This window comes from Macaca fascicularis, chromosome 11, assembly GCF_037993035.2.
Source record: "Macaca fascicularis isolate 582-1 chromosome 11, T2T-MFA8v1.1".
Lineage (NCBI taxonomy): Eukaryota > Metazoa > Chordata > Mammalia > Primates > Cercopithecidae > Macaca > Macaca fascicularis.
In genome coordinates this window covers 29,148,214-29,169,324 of record NC_088385.1, presented here as the reverse complement: position 1 = coordinate 29,169,324, position 21,111 = coordinate 29,148,214, and the positions used below count along the sequence as shown (strand labels likewise).

Genomic DNA, 21,111 nt, shown 5'->3' with positions numbered 1-21,111 from the left:
TTGCCAGGGCCACTATGAAGTGATTTAGAGATGGGTGAGATTAAAGATGGATGAAAATTCCTTCAAGAAGTGCTTAAAAATGATGGAGACATGTCAGAGAACCCAGGATCCAACTTGAAAGGTCTCCAGGTGGTCAAATATGAGAAAATTTAGAGAAAAAGATTATTGACAGTGACACATTATCTCCCATAGCATAAAATAAGAATCCAGGAGTTCCTGTTGATAGTAGAAAGAGAAAGCTCTTTTTTAATAATTGTATTCCAATTAATAAAATACAGACAGAATGATGGAAATAGAATGTCACCATTGGGCAAACATCACAGTAGTAAAAATTATCCATGGATGCTAAAATTAATGGGTGACCATATGATGAAAAGTATATAACCTGTGTATAATGTACAAGTCTCTCCCCACAATATACTTAATTATGAAAGGAAAAATAATAACTTTAAAGTGGGGGAAATCGCTTTAACTAAGTGATCAGCATTAATGGCACCAGTAATGAAACCCAGCAACATCACGTGCCTCCTGATACAATCACTGACAAGGATGTAACATCATCTTCCAAAAATGAATTAACTGAGAAAATTTCAGACAAACCCCAAATGAGGGCTATGCTACGACATAATTGGCCAGTACTCTTCAAGGTGTCAAGCTTATGAAAGACAAAGAAAGATTGAGGAACTATCCAAATTAAAAGATATTAAAGAGACATGACAACTGAATCCCGTGTGTGACCCTGGTTCAGAAGAAGGACATAAATTGGGCAAATGACCAACTTTGACTAGATAGATGGTAAAAGTGGTCTATCAATGTTAATTTCCTGATACTGATCATTGTAATGTGGTTATATGAGGTGTTGACATTTGGGGAATCTAGGTAAAGGATAAAGTTAAAAAAGAAAAAATAATAATAAATGTAAGGATTCTGTCCAACCCTGAAGTTCCTTGACTTGGTGTAGAAGCTGATTATGAAATCAGCTGATAAGTCTTGCACTACAAAAAAAGAGCTCTGCTTAAAATATGCCACCCTTCTAACCCCAGATCCTAATACATGCTGGTACCAATGTGGTGGTGAGAACAGAGGGATTGGCAGAGGGAAGGAGCCATGTATGCTTCCTCCAAGTATATTTTCCGGTCTGAACACCTGAACTGCTAGGAGTTTCTTGTGCTCAAATAATTGATTCACACTTGGGTTATGATATTAACTGAGAGAGTAGTTTCCCTCCTCAACCAGGTAGTGGGGTACAGTAACCAAAAGGAGACATTTAAGGCAGAGATAATTCTCAGAGGACCAGCCTGTTGGACACTCTTCACCCTCTACTGCAGATAGAGAATCTCCTTTAATTGCCAGGCTTTGAAGAGTTTGGTTTCAATTTGTTCAGGAGTACAGGGCCTATTTTTTATGGCTAAAGGTTTTGGGTTGGGTTTCTTTGGCTGATTGATTTTTGTGGCGTTTGTTTATCATATGCTTCTCTAAAAAGGAAAAGTGCCAATGTTGAGGAATGAGGCTACACTGGTTGTGGCTGAAGCAGCAGCTTCTGGTGCTGGGAATGTCCTGGGAGTCCACTCAGAAGCTGATGGCTGCCACGCCAGATAACCCTATCCTGGATTTCATTTGGCAAAGGCAGACTAGTTAGTGGAGAAAATTGATGCCATGGGAATTCCTTATACCAAGATAGCATGTGATTTTTTAAAATTATATTAAAATTTGTAGTGTAATTCTTTCTTTCTGCCAAGTGCTTTGTGTTAAAGAAAATGAGTTCTTCATGGTGATTTCAATTCCTTCAACTTAACTGTTGATGGAGTGCCACTATGTGCCAGGTACTGTTAAATACAAAGATTGTAAAATACAAAGATTAGTAAACTTGTCCTTGTCCTCAAAGAGTTCACAGTCTAGTTAAGGGACCAAGAAATGAATAAGGCACAATAGTAAAGGCCACCCAGGGATTTCTGAGTGGATATCTACTTTAGCTGGACTGAGGTAGAGGAAACAGAAAGATCTCATAAGGCTACTTGGGAGACAGAGGGATGGAGAGAAACAGGGAATTAAGAAGCAGCATGTTCTGTACAGGAAATTATAGAGTCTGCATGAGGTAGATAGCAGAGCTCCATGATGTGAACTGGATTGAAGCTTGCAATTTTGCTTTCTGGATTTTCTTTCATAAAGGATAAACTTCATACTTTCTAAGATTTATAAATGTATAGGGTAAATTATAAAACTTTTTGTATTATTAAAATAATATCATGCTTATTATAGAAAATGGATACATATATAGAGTATTAAGGAGAGAAATGGGAAAAGAATGGCTTTGAAAATCTGTACTGTCGGCTGGACTAGGTGGCTCATGCTTGTAATCCCAGCACTTTGGGAGGCCAAGGCAGGCAGATCACCCGAGGTCAGGAGTTTGAGACCAGCCTGGCCAACAGGGTGAAACCCCAACTCTACTGAAAATACAAAATTTAGCCAGGCGAGCAAGACTTTGTGCAAGACTCAAAGAAAATCTGCACTGTCTTTACTCTAGAGTTTGTCAGAGAGACTTCAGTTCTCTTTTTAGCATTGAATCTTCAGATAGAAACCAATATGATCATTCTTAGAGAAGAGAATTATAAACATAGCTGTTGGTTTTTTTTTGTTTTTTGTTTTTTTGTTTGTTTGTTTTTTGTTTTTTTTTTTTGAGACGGAGTCTCGCTCTGTCGCCCAGGCTGGAGTGCAGTGGGCGATCTCAGCTCACTGCAAGCTCCGCCTCCCGGGTTTACGCCATTCTCCTGCCTCAGCCTCCCGAGTAGCTGGGACTACAGGCGCCCGCCACCTCGCCTGGCTAGTTTTTTGTATTTTTTAGTAGAGACGGGATTTCACCGTGTTAGCCAGGATGGTCTCCATCTCCTGACCTCGTGATCCACCCGTCTTGGCCTCCCAAAGTGCTGGGATTACAGGCTTGAGCCACCGCGCCTGGCCCGTCAATAGCTGTTTTAAATAACTTTTGAGTTTATTCATTCAAATACGTATTTAGTGTGAACCTATGTGCTAGCTACTATACTAGACAATTGAGTCCTTTTCACAAAGGTATCAAACACCCAATTTTAATTGTATGACTATAATTTCTGTTTGATCAAGGGAAAATCTCAGCAAACCAGATATTGTCTTGAAAAGAATAGGAAAGAGGTAGATAGTTTATCAGGAATTAGTGACAATGCACAATGTGACCATCTATGCCAAATTATTCTAGAATAAGAATGTCACCAAGACATTGCTTATGAATTATGCTGAAAAGTCAGATGTAAATGTGCCTTGAATATGTTGTCAGTTCTAGTGAACTTAAAACCTAAGCTGTGTGACTTGGGGAGTTGATAACTGGAGACTTAGTTATTTATTCAAAACAAACTCACAGAATATATTTTTGTTTATTTACTCAATCAACAAATTTTTATTTGTTGTTCTGTAACAGGCATGGCGATAGGCCTAGGGATGGCCCTCATCCTTTTAGAGTTTACATTCTGATGGAGTCTCAAGTCCCAGTAAGCAAGAGAGAAAGTTGAAGGCATTATTTACTCTATGGCTGTTTGAGATCTGTGAGGTCAAGGCAGTTGGTGGTCAGTCTGTATTTTGGTAGATGTAGAGTGCTTACAAGCCAACATCATCGTAAACACGAGTAGGGTACCTGTATGTTAGCATTGCCAGAGGACAGGAATTGAAGGTAACTTTCAGAGCAGTTTACCCTTTTTCTTTCCCCATCTCCAAATTAATCTTATGAGATTATAAATTTGATGGGGGGGGGGGATATCACATCTCTTTTCCCAACCTCCTTTCATCATTATGTGCTTTCAGAGACAGCATAAGAACAAACCTTGCAAAAGTAAACATGTCTAAATGAATGCTGTTCATTATCTGATTTTTTGTTTGTCTTTTAACAACTAGCAGGATCTTCCTGCCTATTTCTGAGATGTTAACACACACTGTGAACTAAGAGTTTTATACAGAATTCATTAAAGGAGTCAAATAATCCCAGAGTTTTGATGACAGTACAAAAGCTATGCACACCAAGTCCTTGAGGTGTTTTGCATGCAGCAGCAAATTTTATAAATAAAGATAAGAGGTGTGGCCAAAAGAATAAGACTGTTATTGAATATTTACCAGAGGACGTAGTGGAAAATCTCCATTTTGTTGTTTCCTTTCTATGTCAGCCTATAGACATGCATTTGAGGCCCCAGAGCAGATCCAACCAGCCCAAGAATGTTGCCTCTTAATTTACTTCTGCAAATGCAGCACCACGTGACCTTCAGGAAAGGATTCCTTGAATGCACATGTCAGTGGAAATGTCAATGAATTGTACTACTTATTAAAGAAAGAATATTTTTGAGCCTCTCTTTTGGGGAGTTTCTAAGAAATCTTATGTGTAACGGAGTTTGTTTTTTAAGACATTTGGAATGTGAATTTTCTGATGATTAAATAGCTAACCATTTTATTTAGAAGTTGAGCTGGCCTTCAAATACACACACTCTTGCGCGTATTCATACACATATCTATGCATGTGTGTTTAGCAGTTAAAGCGTGTGTCTATTTTATAAAGGTTATTCTACTAGATTCTTCAGAGGAATCTAGAATATGGAAACTTGATACTAATAGGACAAGACAAGGTTTGAATTCAATTTTTTAATGATTTAGCTATATAACTAATGGTCATTAATCATAAACTTTGAATTAAGGTTCCTGAGAGAGATGTCTATCAAAAGTATTTAGAGAATCATCCTCATATGAGAGAAAGATGAACAATTGTCTGACTTAATAAAAGGAACATTAGTGAGTGTTTAAGTAGCTTGAAAGTAATCACAGGTTTTCTGGAAATGTAATAATGAGTAACGTGTTCAAAGACATTTCCTTGAAATATGAAGAATGTAGATGGGGTCATTTTGAAATTTAGTGGATTATGGCTTTGACTTAATGATAACATATAAAGTAGAGCAGCAAATATTTTAGCATTTTTTAGTTTTATTCTTAATAACAATACATTTTTTCCACATTTTACAGGTACACTTTCTCCATTGTTCTCGGTTCTTCTTTGGATAGCAGTTGCAATCTGCACATCTATGCTGTTTTTCTTCTCCAAGCCTGTGGGTATTCGGCCGTTTCTTGTATCAATAATGCTCAGATCAATATACACAATAGGTCTTGGGCCTACCTTGATACTTCTTGGTGCAGCTAATGTAAGTACTTTACTTAGCTTTATACTTGTTACAGAATTAGTTTAAAAATGTATGAAATATAAAAATATAACTATATGCTTTTCATTCATGTGTGCATGGTGAATTCTAATTTATTATAAATCTAAATTAACCAGAGCATGATTTGTACATTTTTTTAATTTAATTTAGAGTGAAAGAAAAAATGACAGATAAAAGACTGCTATATTTAAGAAAGTAACATTTGGGGAATGACCCAGTTCTGCCATCAATTTAATCCAATCCAATTTTAATGCATTCTGCATCCTGTACCCACAGCTATTGACAAAAATGACTGAGCCATTGTTAATATTCCAAAGTGACATCGTAAATCATCCAAAAAAGATTAAATTATGTTCAATAGAATTTTGAAAGTGAGCACCTTTCATCAAATGACCTAAGAAAAAGGATTTCTATATGAGAAAGTACTAAATTGGGTTCTTTTTATGTGAACAAATTTTATAAACTGATGAAAGTCATAGATATGATGATTTTTTTTTACCAAATTTTGAAATATTAGAATAAGGAAGCACATTGTTAAGCTTGAGTTAGGTGAGTTTAGAATAAGTAAACCAGAGTAGTAGTATTTCAAAAAGCAAGTGATACATTTATAGAAATAATTTTACCCGAGAAATACAATTTTGAAGGGACTACCCAATGTTATGCATGGCACAGCCATACAGGGATATTAAAAGGTAAAACCATCAGGCTGATGAAATAACAAATGGCCAGGTAAGAAAATAAGTATTGCTAATCTATATGTTGAATACCTAGGCACTTTTGATCTTTTCCTGGGTTTCCAATATAATGTCCTATATTCTGGTATCTGTAATTAGGACTAATCTCCCTTACTACCTTTTACTATATTTAAGGATTGATCATTCAATATCAAGAACATTATAGGTGCTCAGTAAATATTTCCTAAATAAATAAATTAATGAGTGAGTGAATGAATAAGTGAACAATTATCTTTGTATTCTTATATATTTACAGTGGCTTGCAAGTAAAATATATAGCAAATATTTATTTAGTAATAAATATTTAATATTTAGCGAAGATTTAATAATAACTAATATTTAGCAAATATTTCATTAATAAAATGTATTATATTTATTTATTAAAATGAATTAATTAATAAAATAGTCAACCAAACTTTCAAGAATTATAAAGCTGAGCTAATATGGCCAATTCTGTGTTTCTGTGTTTCTGACCTCTATTTTACTACAATTCTTCAAAAATTAGACATGATGTATTTGACAGCTCCCAATTAGCTACAACATTCAGGCAACCAAATTGCCAATTATCCTCAATCATTGTCAATGAAGGGAAGTGTACTATACCTACAAATAAGTCTATCAGTAAATAATTTTGTAAAATTCCAAATATATTATTCTGTAAGTTTCTTGAGGGGAGAAGTTGTCACATTTATAAATGTAATCCTACCTGCCTTACTCCTTCCCAGCTCCGTGTTTCTCTGCTTTAACAGCTGGCATTGAAACATTCAGAAGGTGTTTACATGAACTGAACATGTACCTTCAGTGCCTTGGAAATAAGCTAATTTTACATATTACCAAACAAGCAAATTAGAGAATCTTCATGAATTTGTCTAAATTTTTCTAAGCCTATGTGTTTGACTTTTTTTTCTTTAAAAACATACATTGCATATTGAACTATATTATTTGAAGAAGCAAATAATATTTGTAAACTGGTAACTGGCCCTCAAGAAGACATAAATCCAAGTGAAAAAAAAATATGAGTCTGACAAAGTGAAATAATAGCTAGAGTTGGGCCAAAAGTAATAATCATTTACTGGGCCTCTGTTATATAATAGACACTAAAAATACCAAGACGATAAAGGAAATGGTTCTTGCCATCCAGAAGCTGATGTGTCATACTCACCGATTTGCATTTCCTTTGTTTTTGGACCAAGAATATATAAAGAGATAAGGAATAACATTCTAATGTCTATTAGGGGAAACCAAAGACATTTGGTATATTTTTCCCCCTCATGGGAGAGGATAAGAAGATAGCTTTTGCCAGGTTTGGTGAAAATAATTCCACTATAGCAAATGACTCTTCATAGAAGAGGCAAGTTTTATATTTCACTTTATTTATGAGAAAAAATATACATGTAGATATGCCACATCTCTCCCTTATTAACTGTAGAAATCTGGGGATTCTAATGACCTTCACAGAATAGAACATGTGTTTGCACAATCAAATGATACATTATGGTCTACCAACTCAGAGCATTTTTTTTTCTTTTTTAGACAGAGTCTCGCTCTGTCGCTCAGGCTGGAGTGCAGTGGCGTGATCTCGGCTCACTGCAACCTCCACCTCCCAGTTCAAGCAATTTTCCTGCCTCAGCCTCCTGAGTAGCTGGGACTACAGGTGCGTGCCACCACACCTGGCTACTTTTTTGTATTTTTAGTGGAGACGAGGTTTCACCGTGTTAGGCAGGACGGTCTCGATCTTCTGACCTCATGATCCACCCGCCTTGGCCTCCCAAAGTGCTGGTATTACATGCATGAGCCACTGTGTCTGGCTGCTCAGAGTATTTTGACCAAAAAAAAAAAAAAAAATCAACTTTAATTTGGGATAAACACATTCAATGGAATAATTGTCATTTTTATATTGTAGATATAGATAGAAAAAATTTTATCTATAAGTTTAATATTATGTGGATTAATAAAAATGTTTTAGGTTGGTTGCTATGGCTCATGCCTGTAATCCCAATACTTTGGGAGGCTGAGGCAGGAGGATTGCTTGAAGACAGGAGTTCGAGACCAGCGTGGTCAACATAGTGAGACCTCATCTCTACAAAAAATAAAATAAAAATGTTTTAGTGAGTATCATCTACCTTCATTTTAACATAACAAGTTCACTGCTGGGGATAGTGGCTGATGCCTGTCATCCCAGCACTTTGAGAGGCTGAGGTGGGCGGATCACGCAAGGTCAGGAGTTTGTGACCAACCTGGCCAACATCGTGAAACCCTGTCTCTACTAAAATATAAAAATTAGTATGGCATGGTGGTGCACACCTGTAGTCCCAGCTACTCGGGAGGCTGAGGCCAGAGAATCCCTTGAACCCGGGAGGTAGAAGTTGCACTGAGCTGACATCAGGCCACTGCACTACAGCCTGGGTGACAAAATGGGATTCTGTTTCAAAAACAAAACAAAACAAAAATTAGCTGGTCATGGTGGCTTGTGCCTGTAATACCAGCTACTCAGGAGGCTGAGGCAGGAGAATCACTTGAACCCAGGAGGTGGAGGTTGCAGTGAGCCGAGATCGTGCCATTGCACTCCAGCCTGCGCAACAGAGCGAGACTCCATCTCAAAAAGGAAAAAACGGCCGGGCGCGGTGGCTCAAGCCTATAATCCCAGCACTTTGGGAGGCCGAGACGGGCGGATCACAAGGTCACGAGATCGAGACCAGCCTGGCTAATACGGTGAAACCCCTTCTCTACTAAAAAATACAAAAAACTAGCCGGGTGAGGTGGCGGGCGCCTGTAGTCCCAGCTACTTGGGAGGCTGAGGCAGGAGAATGGTGTAGACCCGGGAGGCGGAGCTTGCAGTGAGCTGAGATGCGGCCACTGCACTCCAGCCTGGGCGACAGAGCGAGACTCCGTCTCAAAAAAAAAAAAAAAAAAAAAAGGAAAAAACAAAAACCAAAAAACAAGTTCACTACAAAGCTATCTATGGTTTATTATTACCCAGGAGGTAGGAAATAAATACATGAAAACATCAATTAGTCATATTTTGTACCTTAAGTTTTAGTACATTTATTAACTTAATTTATTTACACTTAAAAGTTTGCATTGTGTAAGGGGTGAAACTATAAATGCTAAAAGTATAGGTGTCAGAAATAAGAAAAACAGAAGAAGACATCTACCTGACAGTTTTGCCTTAATGACCATCCGAGTTCTAGACTTTAGGCAAATCAGCAAGACTTTGAATTTCATTCTTCTCATTAGTGAAGGGAAGATGCTAAAGCCTGATCTATCTTCACTGGGTTGTTGAGAAGGTGAGTTGAAAAGATTTAGAAAAGATTAGTAACGGTGATAATGATAGAATAGTAACAATAGCAGCTGTTTACCAACTATCTGTAATAATAGATGAAGCACCCTTTAATTGTAAAACATTCTTATTCTGATTGTAAAAACATTTGTGTTTTGGTTCTCGGGGAGTTTTTTCTGGACTCTGTCTTTCACAATGTTAAGCCAATGCAGAAAGTCTTATTTTTGGAAAAGGAATCAAGAGGGAGGAAAATCCTCAACCTGTGTTATGTTACTCAACCACTTAGTACTGGCTTCTTTTTTATTGTCTTCATTCATTTCTAAAACTAGCAGTTGGTCTAGATTTCAACTAGTTTGCCTTGTCACAGAAGTGATCTCAATATTTGAGATATTTCAAAAAATCCAAGTGTTTTTTTCTCAGTTATAAAGCATATCTTATAACCCAGTCTAGTTTTCTTCCCTCTGCACTGCATTGTTGGTTATTGGTAATGGAAATTAATATATTATTCTGACAAATATAAGCACACATTTTATAAATTCGGGGTCACTTAATATTTTTTCATGCCATTAAAATTATTTGTAAATCTCATTTTAATAACTGTTATTTCCAGTCATATGGGTGTTATATAATCTGTTTAACCACTCCATTAATTTTTGTTGTTCAGACTTTTAAATAAATAACAATGTAGTAAAATATCAGCAAAAGATCTTTTAATATCTTCTAAACTTCTTATCTACAATGATTTTTCCTTTCTAATAGTACCTGGAAATGTGTAATTCATTTAATAACTTGGTCTCACCATTTGCAGAGAGAAGAAGCAAATGGAGCTTAGCAGATAGCTAGTCTACTAACAATGAGCCACTGTGTTCAGAATTAATAGGGTAATGTCCCTAGTTACTTACCTGTAGATAGCTTTCTGGGAGACCTCATGTTACTGCTAATTTGTGAGGTTGAGTTCCACCGTACGTTCATTTAACTTACACAAATTCAATGATATATTCAGAGTAAACAACTTTCATTTTATCTCTCTCTCTCTCTCTCTCTCTCTGTCTCTCTCTCCACACACACAGACACACACACACTCTTTTTCACATAATATGGTCACTGAATGCTCCTAACTACTTCTAGTTGCAGAAACAGAAAACTGCTGCAGTGTTGGGGTTAAAGTAGGATGAGCTGAATTTAGTAAGAGACACTACCATTTACATGACCTGTGCTTACTGTTCTGTTTTGTCAGCAATTTAAGAGATTTCCAGGGTGATTTTGACTGCATGCAAATTTTGCCTTACACATTGATCTTAGAACCTTGTCCTGCCTTAGATGTAATGCCCCTGAAATGGAGATTTTTGAATCAAACCATCTCATTTTTAGTAAGAAGTTTAACTTACATGGTTGATGAAAATATGGTAATTGAGTTGAAAATCATAAATTCAGTTTTACCTTTCAATAAATAAGTAGACAGTCTTTTTCTTATATGATTTATTCCTAAAAAATAGGTCATGTTTTCCCATACGAACAATGTTAGATGGGGATAGAATTCTTGATCAGGGACGGAGTACCAAATAACACCAAATGAACAAGGTAAAGACAAAGATAAAGCAGCTATAAATGTCTGTGATCAAGTAAAATAGTAACATGTAAAGGACATCACACAGAATTCTACAGCTATGAGGGAGCTTAAGGATTATTCCCTTCTAAGCATTTCATTTTAGATATGAGAAAACAAAGTCCTATAGACACCAGGAGGATTTACCAAAGCAAGAAATTAGTGGCAGAGCCAAGACTGCAACCAGATGACCCGCCTTCGAATTCAGTGTCTTTCCACTATACTGTACTGTTAAAAGTCCTGCAAAGACATATCAATAACTATAAAGTATATATGAAAGCACTACTTTCTTGAATAACTTATTTAACTGATAAAGTATCTAATTAAATAATTAGTTAAATTATTCAATAAAGTAGCATTTTATTATTATTCGGTAATAATCGTTACATTATTGGTTAAATAAGTAGTATTTTCATATATACTTTATAGTTTAATTAGTTAAATTATTTACTAATTAATTACTATATTGTTAACTAAATTAATTAAATATATTAATTATTTAGTAAATAATTAGTAAGTAATTTAGTTGTTTAGTAAATAATTAGTAATGATTTCATAATTCACAAATAGGTAATTTAAGTAAATTTAAATAAATGTAATGAACTTACTTTAGTATACATTAATTAAACAAACATTAATTTTGCTTTTTTTTCCCAGAAGACCTATTGGTAAATCATTTGGATGGTGTATTATCATTTTTAAAAAACTGTCCCAAAGCTTGCATTGATGCTGTTTCAATTCCATCCCTTTCCCCACCATCACACAATTCACCTCATCCCCAACAAAAACTGTATCAGGGATGGCTTTGAATAATAGACAGAGTAAGAAAATATATATAATAGGACAGTTATGGTCCTTCAAATTGACATTTGTGTGTTGACTTGAGGAACCTCTTAGCACCAGCTCAGAAGAGCCTTGTGACCATCTTGCCCAGTTTCCTGGGCACACCATCCACTTTTCGTCACCCACATGGACCCTTGCTATAATGGCATTGACAAATGAAGAACTGGTTAGACAATGTCCACTTTTTAATGACATGAAAAGGGAAACTGTTTTAGCATCTTGCTCATTGTTGGCATAAATATTCCAAGCTTTCATGGAAAATTCTGTATGAAAACAATTTGTAAATTTCATGAAGAAAGGAGAATTCACAGTTCAACTTCTTTCCCACCCAAATCATTTATTCCTGCACATATTTCCCCTTCACATGAACACTTTAAAACAAAAGGACACCAAGTTCCCTGTTTTTGATCTCAGCAGAAATAGGTAGACGCCACTGTCAGTATCAACTCCACTCCACGTCAAGACTTAGTGAAGAGAACAGGAATCTATTCGTCAAGCTCTAGATCAAGGTTCAAAAATAAAACAAAAACCAAAACCTGAAAACAAATAAGGCAAATCTTTATTTTTCAGGTGAAAATGGTGGAGTCTCTTTTAGGAAGAAATGTAGCCTTGTTTTTGCATTATTTGAGAAATGAAACGTATTGTTCTTTTTGATAATTTAAATTCAGTGTATTTTTTTCCTCAGTATATGGAGCTTATAAATAGTTTTTCTGCATCATTTTTATGATTTCATTTAGAGAATTAGAGATCATATAAACAATGTGTCTTAAACATATTCATCTTTCTGAAAATTCATGACTCCATTTATTAATTTTATTTTTATACAACTTATTTCTATTTCATATTGAACTCTGGTGGGTGAATCAAGGTAAATAGTACAAATTTAAATAATAATGGGCATTCAAAACAATTTAAATAACTACTGAGTATTCTTCTTCTGGACATTCTTTTTCACCATTTTCAGGGGTGTTTATTGTTAAATATGTCATATAGATTAGCATTTTTATATATTTCCTGGGTTTTAAGATAATAAGTTCTTATAATATTAAACCTGCTCTTGGGCTGAAAATATAAAGGCATCCATTCTGCTACAGCTATCCTTAATAATAGCATAAAATATTGATGATGAAACACTAAACAGTGAAGTAAGACATGAATGAAGTAACAACATTGATTATTGAGAGGATGCTTAATCAGCAGGGGAGAAATTTAGGAAAGTTTTGGCCTTTTTAGTTGCTATGTTAATTTGGTTGGCTCTTCAAAACATGTAGTAGTAACCCATTTCTCACTTCATCTGTACTGATTTGAACTTCAGAAATGGAAAGGAAAAGGTTTTCCAATCCCCCGAATTTTGCATCTACTTCAAAGTGTTATGGTCCTTCTTGTGTTATTTAAAAATCATTCCTCATAATTTGTTAATATATATTGAACAAATCAACAATGTTGCAAAGAGCAACCTGTTTTTCCAAAGTTAGGACTGGACATTTAAGGACAAATATGGTTCCATTAGATAACCTAAAGAACTCGGAACAATTAAGAAGAGCAAACTGTAAACCCTTGAAATCTGTAATTCTTTCCTTGATGACTTAGACACAAAATTGGCTCTTTGGTTTATAATTACTGCAGTGATTCTAGAACTAAATAGATGGTGCTAAGTTTATAAATCAGTGCACACACATCGTTATTATTGCTAAAGGATCTCAGTATAAATTTCTGCATTCGAAAATTATGCCACAAAAGGCAATATAAAATGTGGTTTGAATATAAATACTGTACATGGTCAGAAGCGTAATAAACACTCCAAAATGTTTATTGAGTTATTATCACACATAGGGCTTAGAAAATATATACATACATTAATTTGACTCAGGTATGTAAGTATATTTATATTTTCTACGTATATAAAGTAAATTAAATGCAAAAATAATTTTAATCACTTACTTGTTTAAAATACTACTCAGTAGACAAAGTCCAGAATGAAAACACAAAATCAAGAACAGCTCTCTGGATATTTTCTGAAAAGATATTTTTCTGTTATAATTACAGCATAATAAAAACATTTTACATATTACAGTTACTATAAAAATATAATAAAAGTAATATTTTTAGGAGTCATTGTATTAAGGACTTCATACGTATTATATCATTTAATCATCTGAGGGGTTCTATGAGGTGGAAATTCTTTTATTCCAGTTTTTCAGAATAAACCATTAAGTCCTTCAACTGCATGGACTAGGTCATACAACAGTAATGGAAGAGCCAAGATTTAAATCCAGACCTGTCTTGATTGCATAGTCTCTTATCATTCTCTCTCTTCCTGAAGCTGCAAAGGATGCAAGTTTTGCATGTGTAATGTTTACCTGCCAATTTGTAAGCAATACTGAAGAACTATAAAATGAGAAATTATGAAAAAAGTCATGGACTTTATGAATAATAGTTTTCATCCGTGTCAAAAAGTCATAGATTTTAATGAATAATAGTTTCATCCATGTCAAAAAGTCATGGACTTCATGAATAATAGTTTTCATTCATGTGAGTTTCAGGATAAATAAGACAGTAATCTCTAATCCTTTCCTCCCTTTAGCTTTGTAATAAAATTGTATTTCTGGTGAGTTTTGTTGGAAATCGTGGCACGTTCACCCGTGGGTACCGAGCAGTCATCCTGGATATGGCCTTTCTCTATCACGTGGCGTATGTCCTGGTTTGCATGCTGGGCCTTTTTGTCCATGAATTCTTCTATAGCTTCCTGGTGAGTACTTCGCTATGTGGACAATCACTGCTGAAAAAGTACACAATGCTGCTGCTTCTTATGCCTCTTCCTTTGATTTTTTTTTTTAAGCAAAGCCTGACATTTAGGACAAATTATGTTATTTTTAGAATTTCCTAGGAAAAGCGTGAATTATTATCATTCGTAGTCTTTTTTTCTTTGGGAAACCACACAGGTGGTGGAGTTCTTTATTTCCTCTCTGAGAAGCAACCAGTCACCCCACCTCTTGACCCAGGCTTCACATGACAAGGGCTGCTTTTGCTTTCAGCCAACTAATATTTCCCTTTACATTTAAAGATTCTCCTACAGAGTGTGGGAGACAAAATAGGAGTATATTTTCTTCGGTACTGAGATCACTGTATTTTATTTATAATATCAAAAATTGTGTGTACCTTTAGAGTGGCATGTAAGTAAAATGAGGGGAATTTAAAAATATCATAGCAAAAAGGCAGTTGTTTTAAGAACAGTCTTTTAGTTTTCGGTTTAATATGTCATTGCTGTTAAACTTATCTACATATATTTAACTCATTAAGCAGCTCTTTCAGATTTTTTTTCTAAAGGTTGCTTTTTAAAAAAATTCTGATTTACCTTCCTACATATGTACTGGTTTATAGCCATAAACCAGGAGAGGAGTCAATACACATATGTGATAATATTTTGAAACTTAAAAAGCACTACCAGGTTACCATCATGATGCTATAGGAACAATTTATTTATCTTTCCAGTTCATAGTTGGCATGCAGTGGAGAGCATTGTCCAATGAGATGATCCCTGAAAACAAGTTAAAGATCTAAAAACATTTTGTTGAAAAATTTGGCTGAGTCATGAGGGACAAATCCAGCACCTCCTGCCTCCCTATTATCTAGCACACCCATTTGAGAAGACTGAAATGAGGCCAATTTTCCATATACCCTCAAACATTTGAAAGAGCCACAGTGAAGAGTAGATTTGTCTATTGTATTTTCATATAAACTTATAGGCAGTTAAGTTAGATTATTCATTAGTAGATATTTTTTCTGTTCTAACAATCTATATGAATTCTTTTTGCCCTGATTCACCAGAAAAAGTTCATTTTTTAACCTGTTTGTGATATATAAAGTCCTATTATACCCAGCACTTTTACCTGACATGTAATATTCTATAATTTTTAAACCACTTTACTAAAGTATGATTGACATACAGAAAGCTCTACCCATTTAATGTATAGGATTTGATGAATTTATAATACTTTTGTGCTCAACTTTCTTGTTTATAAAATGGATAGGGATACTATGGGAGACTAGGAATATCAAGATCCATTAAACAGAGAATGTGTTAGTCCATTCTCACATGGCTATGAAGATACTACCTGAGACCGAGTAATTTATAAACAAAAGAGTTTTGATTGATTCACAGTTCCACATGGCTGGGGAGGCCTCAGGAAACTTACAATCATGGTGGAAGTTGAAGGGGAAGCAAGGCATGTCTTACATGGTGGCAAAAGAAAGAGAGAAGAGCACAGGGGAAACTGCCACTTTAAAAGCCATCAGATCTCCAGAGGACTCCCTCACCATCTCAAGAACAGCATGAGGGAAATCACCCCCATGATCCAGTCACTTCCAACCAGGTCCTTCCCCTGACACATGGCGATTACAATTCGAGATGAAATTTGGGTGGAGACACGGAGCCAAAACATATCAGATAATATGAAAAACATGTGAAATTATGTACTCATGTTTATGTTTTTACTAACCCCATTTTCTAATTGTATTTTCCTCTGGTCTTTTATCTTTCAAATCTTACAGTATTGATGCTAGTTTGTTCTTATTGGGTTGGTTCTGAAAAGGATATAGTCTATTTTGATGTTTAGAGTACTAGAAGAAAATTGTAATATACATAATACCAAAAATCATAAGTAAGCATATTTTTTAAAGATTTTTTATATTTGAAAAATATGTGAATATTAATTCCCTGTTGTACCCAAAATTGTCAGTCCTTTATCCAGAATAATAAAAACCACACTCTAGATTTTGTTTTCAGAAATAAATGGAAAGAACAATCAGCCTGCCCAATGTCAACAGCTTTTGTAAGATTCTGATTCCATGGGCCTAGAATGGAACCCAGGCATATGAATTTTTAGCAAGCATCCCAGGAGCTTCTGAAAGCTATAAACCTTCTCTAGAGCTGAACTACAGCACATTGCCAGATTTTTTTTTCTTTAAACCTCTGCAGAGTTAAGTTAAAGAAAAATCTCGACTATGTCAACTTTCTGCTTAAATAAATTTAATAAGCCACAATGTTGACAATTTGGAAGTTGAATGTGCATTAGTTAATTTGTCTGTACTGAAGAATATTGACTTTATTTCTAAAGCTGACTGCTCCTTCCAGGAGGTAAATAGATAGCAAAATAGACTTTAAAAAATTAACCATCATAAAATAGCAGTTTCCTAAGGTGAGCAAACAAGTTAATATCTAGATAGCAATTATTTGCAAGACTACAATTAAATTGGACAGTAACTGTATAACCCTCAGTACTCAGAAAAAAAATAGACCAAGGCCCTGAAAGCGTATATGACACATAATTGATCATTTCAGCCAGTTCAGAAACTCTAATTACTGCCCACAGATAGAAGACAAACTCCAATTATTCCAATTTTTTAAATACTATTCATTTCCAAACAGACATTTATACCTTTCTAAAAGTGAATGTGATTTTATTGCATTTAACCAGATTTTAATAATAAAACATGTACTTTCTAATGTATAATTTCAACTTTATAATGTAGCAATAAATTAAATTGTCCTTAGTGTCTACTACAGATTGCAAACACAGAGCTTGACTAGTGCGTAGATTTTCTATTACTGAAGACAAAATAGGTAGTAACCTATTAGAGAAAGTCAGTTAGCAAAATTACATATTATATTTTTGTTTCTACTTCCATTTCCAAGTATATACTTAAGTAATAGGTTTTTTCCTCATTATACCCTGTTACTAAGGAAGGATGTTTGCATTTTCCAAATATTTTTAAATTTCATACTTTTCCCACTGCATCAGACTCATGAAACTCTTCTTACAATTTCACCTCTAATCCCTTGATTAAATAATACACTTAATGAATTTCTCAATTATTCATCACTTACGAGGACCTAATTTGCATTCTCACTTAAGCCATTTTACATATTCCAGAAGTAACTGCAGAATATCAGTAAGACCAAAAATAAAGAATAAGTAGCTCAGTTGGTAAAGTACAGTATAACTTTTCTGAATTCAAATGTAAAACTAAGCTTTTTTTATAATGTTTTAGTAAATTGATATTATGTTGGTTATGAAACCCACAGATTCACATTATATGTTGTGCTATATGTATCTTTACAGAAAAACAGTTTATTAATATAGTCTAGCTGGAGAAGAAATAAATACTTTGGTTCATTTTAAGGTGGTTTAGGTTATTTCTTTATATATAAACTAGAATGGTTTGCATTTGTATTTGTAATTATATTTATGTTTGTTCACCTTTTCCTCCAATGCCTTCTTTTCTTATTAGTGTTTTCTTTATCTTTGTAGCTTTTTGATTTGGTGTACAGAGAAGAGACTCTGCTGAATGTCATAAAAAGTGTCACACGAAATGGCCGCTCTATTATTCTAACTGCAGTCCTGGCTCTCATCCTCGTCTACCTGTTTTCCATTATTGGGTTCCTTTTTTTGAAGGATGACTTCACTATGGAAGTTGATAGGCTGAAAAACCGAACTCCTGTTACAGGTATTGCTATTACCACTAAATGAGGTTTCTATGATGGCAGATATGACTTGTGTGTAGCTTGTTAACAGGATTACAGATAAACACGAACGGAGGAAATGTTTTCTTTTATTCCTTTGAGAATATGTTTACAGATAAACCTGAATGGAGGAAATGTTTTCTTTTATTCCTTTGAGAATATGTTTGTTTACTACTAAGAGTCAGGAATGTGAAATACTCTTAGGCTGTATATTAGCTGTCAGTGTGTACAAGGAAATACTTACACGAGAAACATCATCCTAGCTCAGTGTCAGTAAAAAGTTTCAATAGGCTGGGCGCGGTGGCTTAAGCCTGTAATCCCAGCACTTTGGGAGGCCGAGATGGGCGGATCACAAGGTCAGGAGATCGAGACCATCCTGGCTAACCCGTGTCTACTAAAAAATACAAAAAACTAGCTGGGCGAGGTGGCGGGTGCCTGTAGTCCCAGCTACTTGGGAGGCTGAGGCAGGAGAATGGTATAAACCCGGGAGGCGGAGCTTGCAGTGAGCTGAGATCCGGCCACTGCACTCCAGCCTGGGCGACAGAGCGAGACTCCGTCTCAAAAAACAAAACAAAACAAACAAACAAGCAAAAAAGTTTCAATAAAGCTGAGGACACCCCCCCATCCAAAAGATAGTCAGCAACTTCAGTGCAGGATAATAACTTTAAAAATCTTTTCTTCCTCTTTTTCCCTGTCTCCCCAAAAGTAACAGCTAGCATCATTCACAATCATTATTCCATACATGTTTGATCATAGTATATAATATTATACTTAAATAATTGAAAATGATAAATGCTTTGATTTGAAACCACCAGATCATAAGAAATTTGCTCAAAATATTGAGCAAAACAAAGAAGACATGCTCAAAATATTGGGATTAATGGGCCAAATCTATCAGTGTGTGACTTTCAGAACTTTAATACTCTCTTTATTTTTGTTGCTACTGGTTAGACACCATCCATTTATAATCAATGTGATTCCTGTGGTGTTAGGCTTTATTCTCTCTGTGTTATTTTGATTTATTTATTGAGCTTTCTAAAGTGTTTTTCCCCCTTTCCTACCTTGTATTGTTTTGGTTAAGCTTCCGAAGTTTATTATTCTTTTTCCTCCTCTCCTGCTTTGCTGGGTAGAAATCATAGTTCTGCGCTTTGCTAATGGTTTCTCTGGGTGATTCTGTTGACTATGGGTTGTAGAGAATGGAAACCAAAATATGACACTCTTTCTCCTCAAGCCATTAAATATAAAACTAGGATTTAATTAGTGATGCCTGGAAAATGGTATTCTCTCTTGCCTTTAACAAACATTTCTTAATTACTAAATTGATGATATATGGTAGTATCTTTCTTAGATTATGGCATTTAAGTCTATTAGTAAGTCTCAGTCATCGAAGCACAGAATGGAAACATCATATATGTGGACTGGAAGTTATTAAACTTGAGACTGTCCTGAATTTTATACCTAGGTATTATTCTTTATTCACAAGAACATAAAGTATTTTCTGTTACTGTCTTTCTTGTTCTTCTTCCTTAAATGTTACTTTTCCCAGAATTTTACAGGTGTAAATATAGGGACCTGTGTTTGTATGTATGTGTGTGTATATATATATATAGACTGTCTGCTTCCCAAAACCTCCACATTAATTATATTAATTACTTACTAGATTTGAGGCATGATGACATTGAGTAACTCAGTACAGATTGAGTCTAAAGCTGAATCATAATTTATGAATTCAAAATGCGTGCAGCAGTTATTGTCTTATGAATCAAGTGGCAAATATTTTGTGCTCTTTAAAAAGTAACTTGGTTATCATTGTATTATGAATATAAATATTTTCCTTGGAGAAATGCCTTTTTTCTTTTTTTTTGTTTTTTACAAAATGGACAACAGTAGACCAGAAGTTTCAAGCTCTTTATTAAAAATATATGCACATTCATATAGAATGCTGTTAAATAAGATTTTATAAATACGATGAAAACCCAGCATATGGGAACAGTTAACAAAGTTAACTGTTAAAAACCCTTGATTATTCATAGATTAAGAGTGTTTGTTTCATAGATTGAGATTATACATGACATGATGCCCTAGGAAAAACACCCTTGTTTTCACAATATTTTAAATTTCATGTCTAATGCCATATATTGTCTCTATTGATACACAGAGCTAAGTTTATTCTTTCATGTATTGAACACTATTTACTTGCAAAGTTGACTGTATATTGAGTGACATTATTGAGAACACCCCTGGGTAGCCAGTGAAATTTGGAGAGAAGTATGCAACTCTTTAGCGAATGAGAAGAAAAGATCAGAAAACCAGTTGGTGGGAGCAACGGGGAGAGGTTGAGAGTTCTAAAGCTGAATGGTAAAGCCATCACAGGGTCCTGTGAGAGGAGAGGATGGGTAATTGGCAAATGCCATTGGAAACACAGATCCTGCCTGTAGGACCAGAGGAATCTGGCTTGATAGATGAAGTAGCTGCCACTTAAGCAATGATCAGAAAATTGGTGTCTTAGAAAAGTCTGTGAACTTGGAGAGAAGGATGTGTTGAGAAGTGGAGGTGATAGTTTTTCTCACCCACACCTGTCCCTCTTCCCCATTTTCAGGGCCACTCTCCTGTTTCTCACCCTTCTGTTTCTCACCTTCATTTCCACTCACCCAGAATTCTGCAGGAGCCGCCATGTAGCTTCCCCACCTGCAGCCTCTCTTCTGCCTGCCCAAATTATTCATTCCAACCACAGCTCTCACTGTCTCTCATTGGTTCACAGCCTTTGGATCTGCACTGGATGTGGGGTTCTTGGTTTAAAGTAGTGGCTGGTAGCTCTGGTCACTCTGGCTGGTCCATGCCTTTGTTGACCTCTGCGCCTTTTGTCAGACAAATTGCACCTGGAATCCCCCCTTTGCTCCCTG

At 35.2% G+C, this 21,111-nt stretch overlaps 1 protein-coding gene across 5 annotated transcripts in view; it reads left to right on the top strand.

Annotated features, from left to right (window-relative positions):
* The window catches only part of ITPR2 (inositol 1,4,5-trisphosphate receptor type 2), a 496,384-nt gene that overhangs the window by 400,260 nt on the left and 75,013 nt on the right, over positions 1 to 21,111 (top strand). For all 5 annotated transcript variants that reach the window (XR_010579338.2, XR_012420091.1, XM_065523922.2 and 2 more), the window contains 3 exons: positions 5,029 to 5,204; positions 14,270 to 14,434; positions 17,997 to 18,192. Coding sequence is in view for 3 of the 5 variants with exons in the window: in XM_065523922.2 (XP_065379994.1) it covers positions 5,029 to 5,204; positions 14,270 to 14,434; positions 17,997 to 18,192 (537 nt within the window). In the remaining 2 variants the exon portion in view is untranslated. The remainder of the gene's footprint in view (positions 1 to 5,028; positions 5,205 to 14,269; positions 14,435 to 17,996; positions 18,193 to 21,111) is intronic.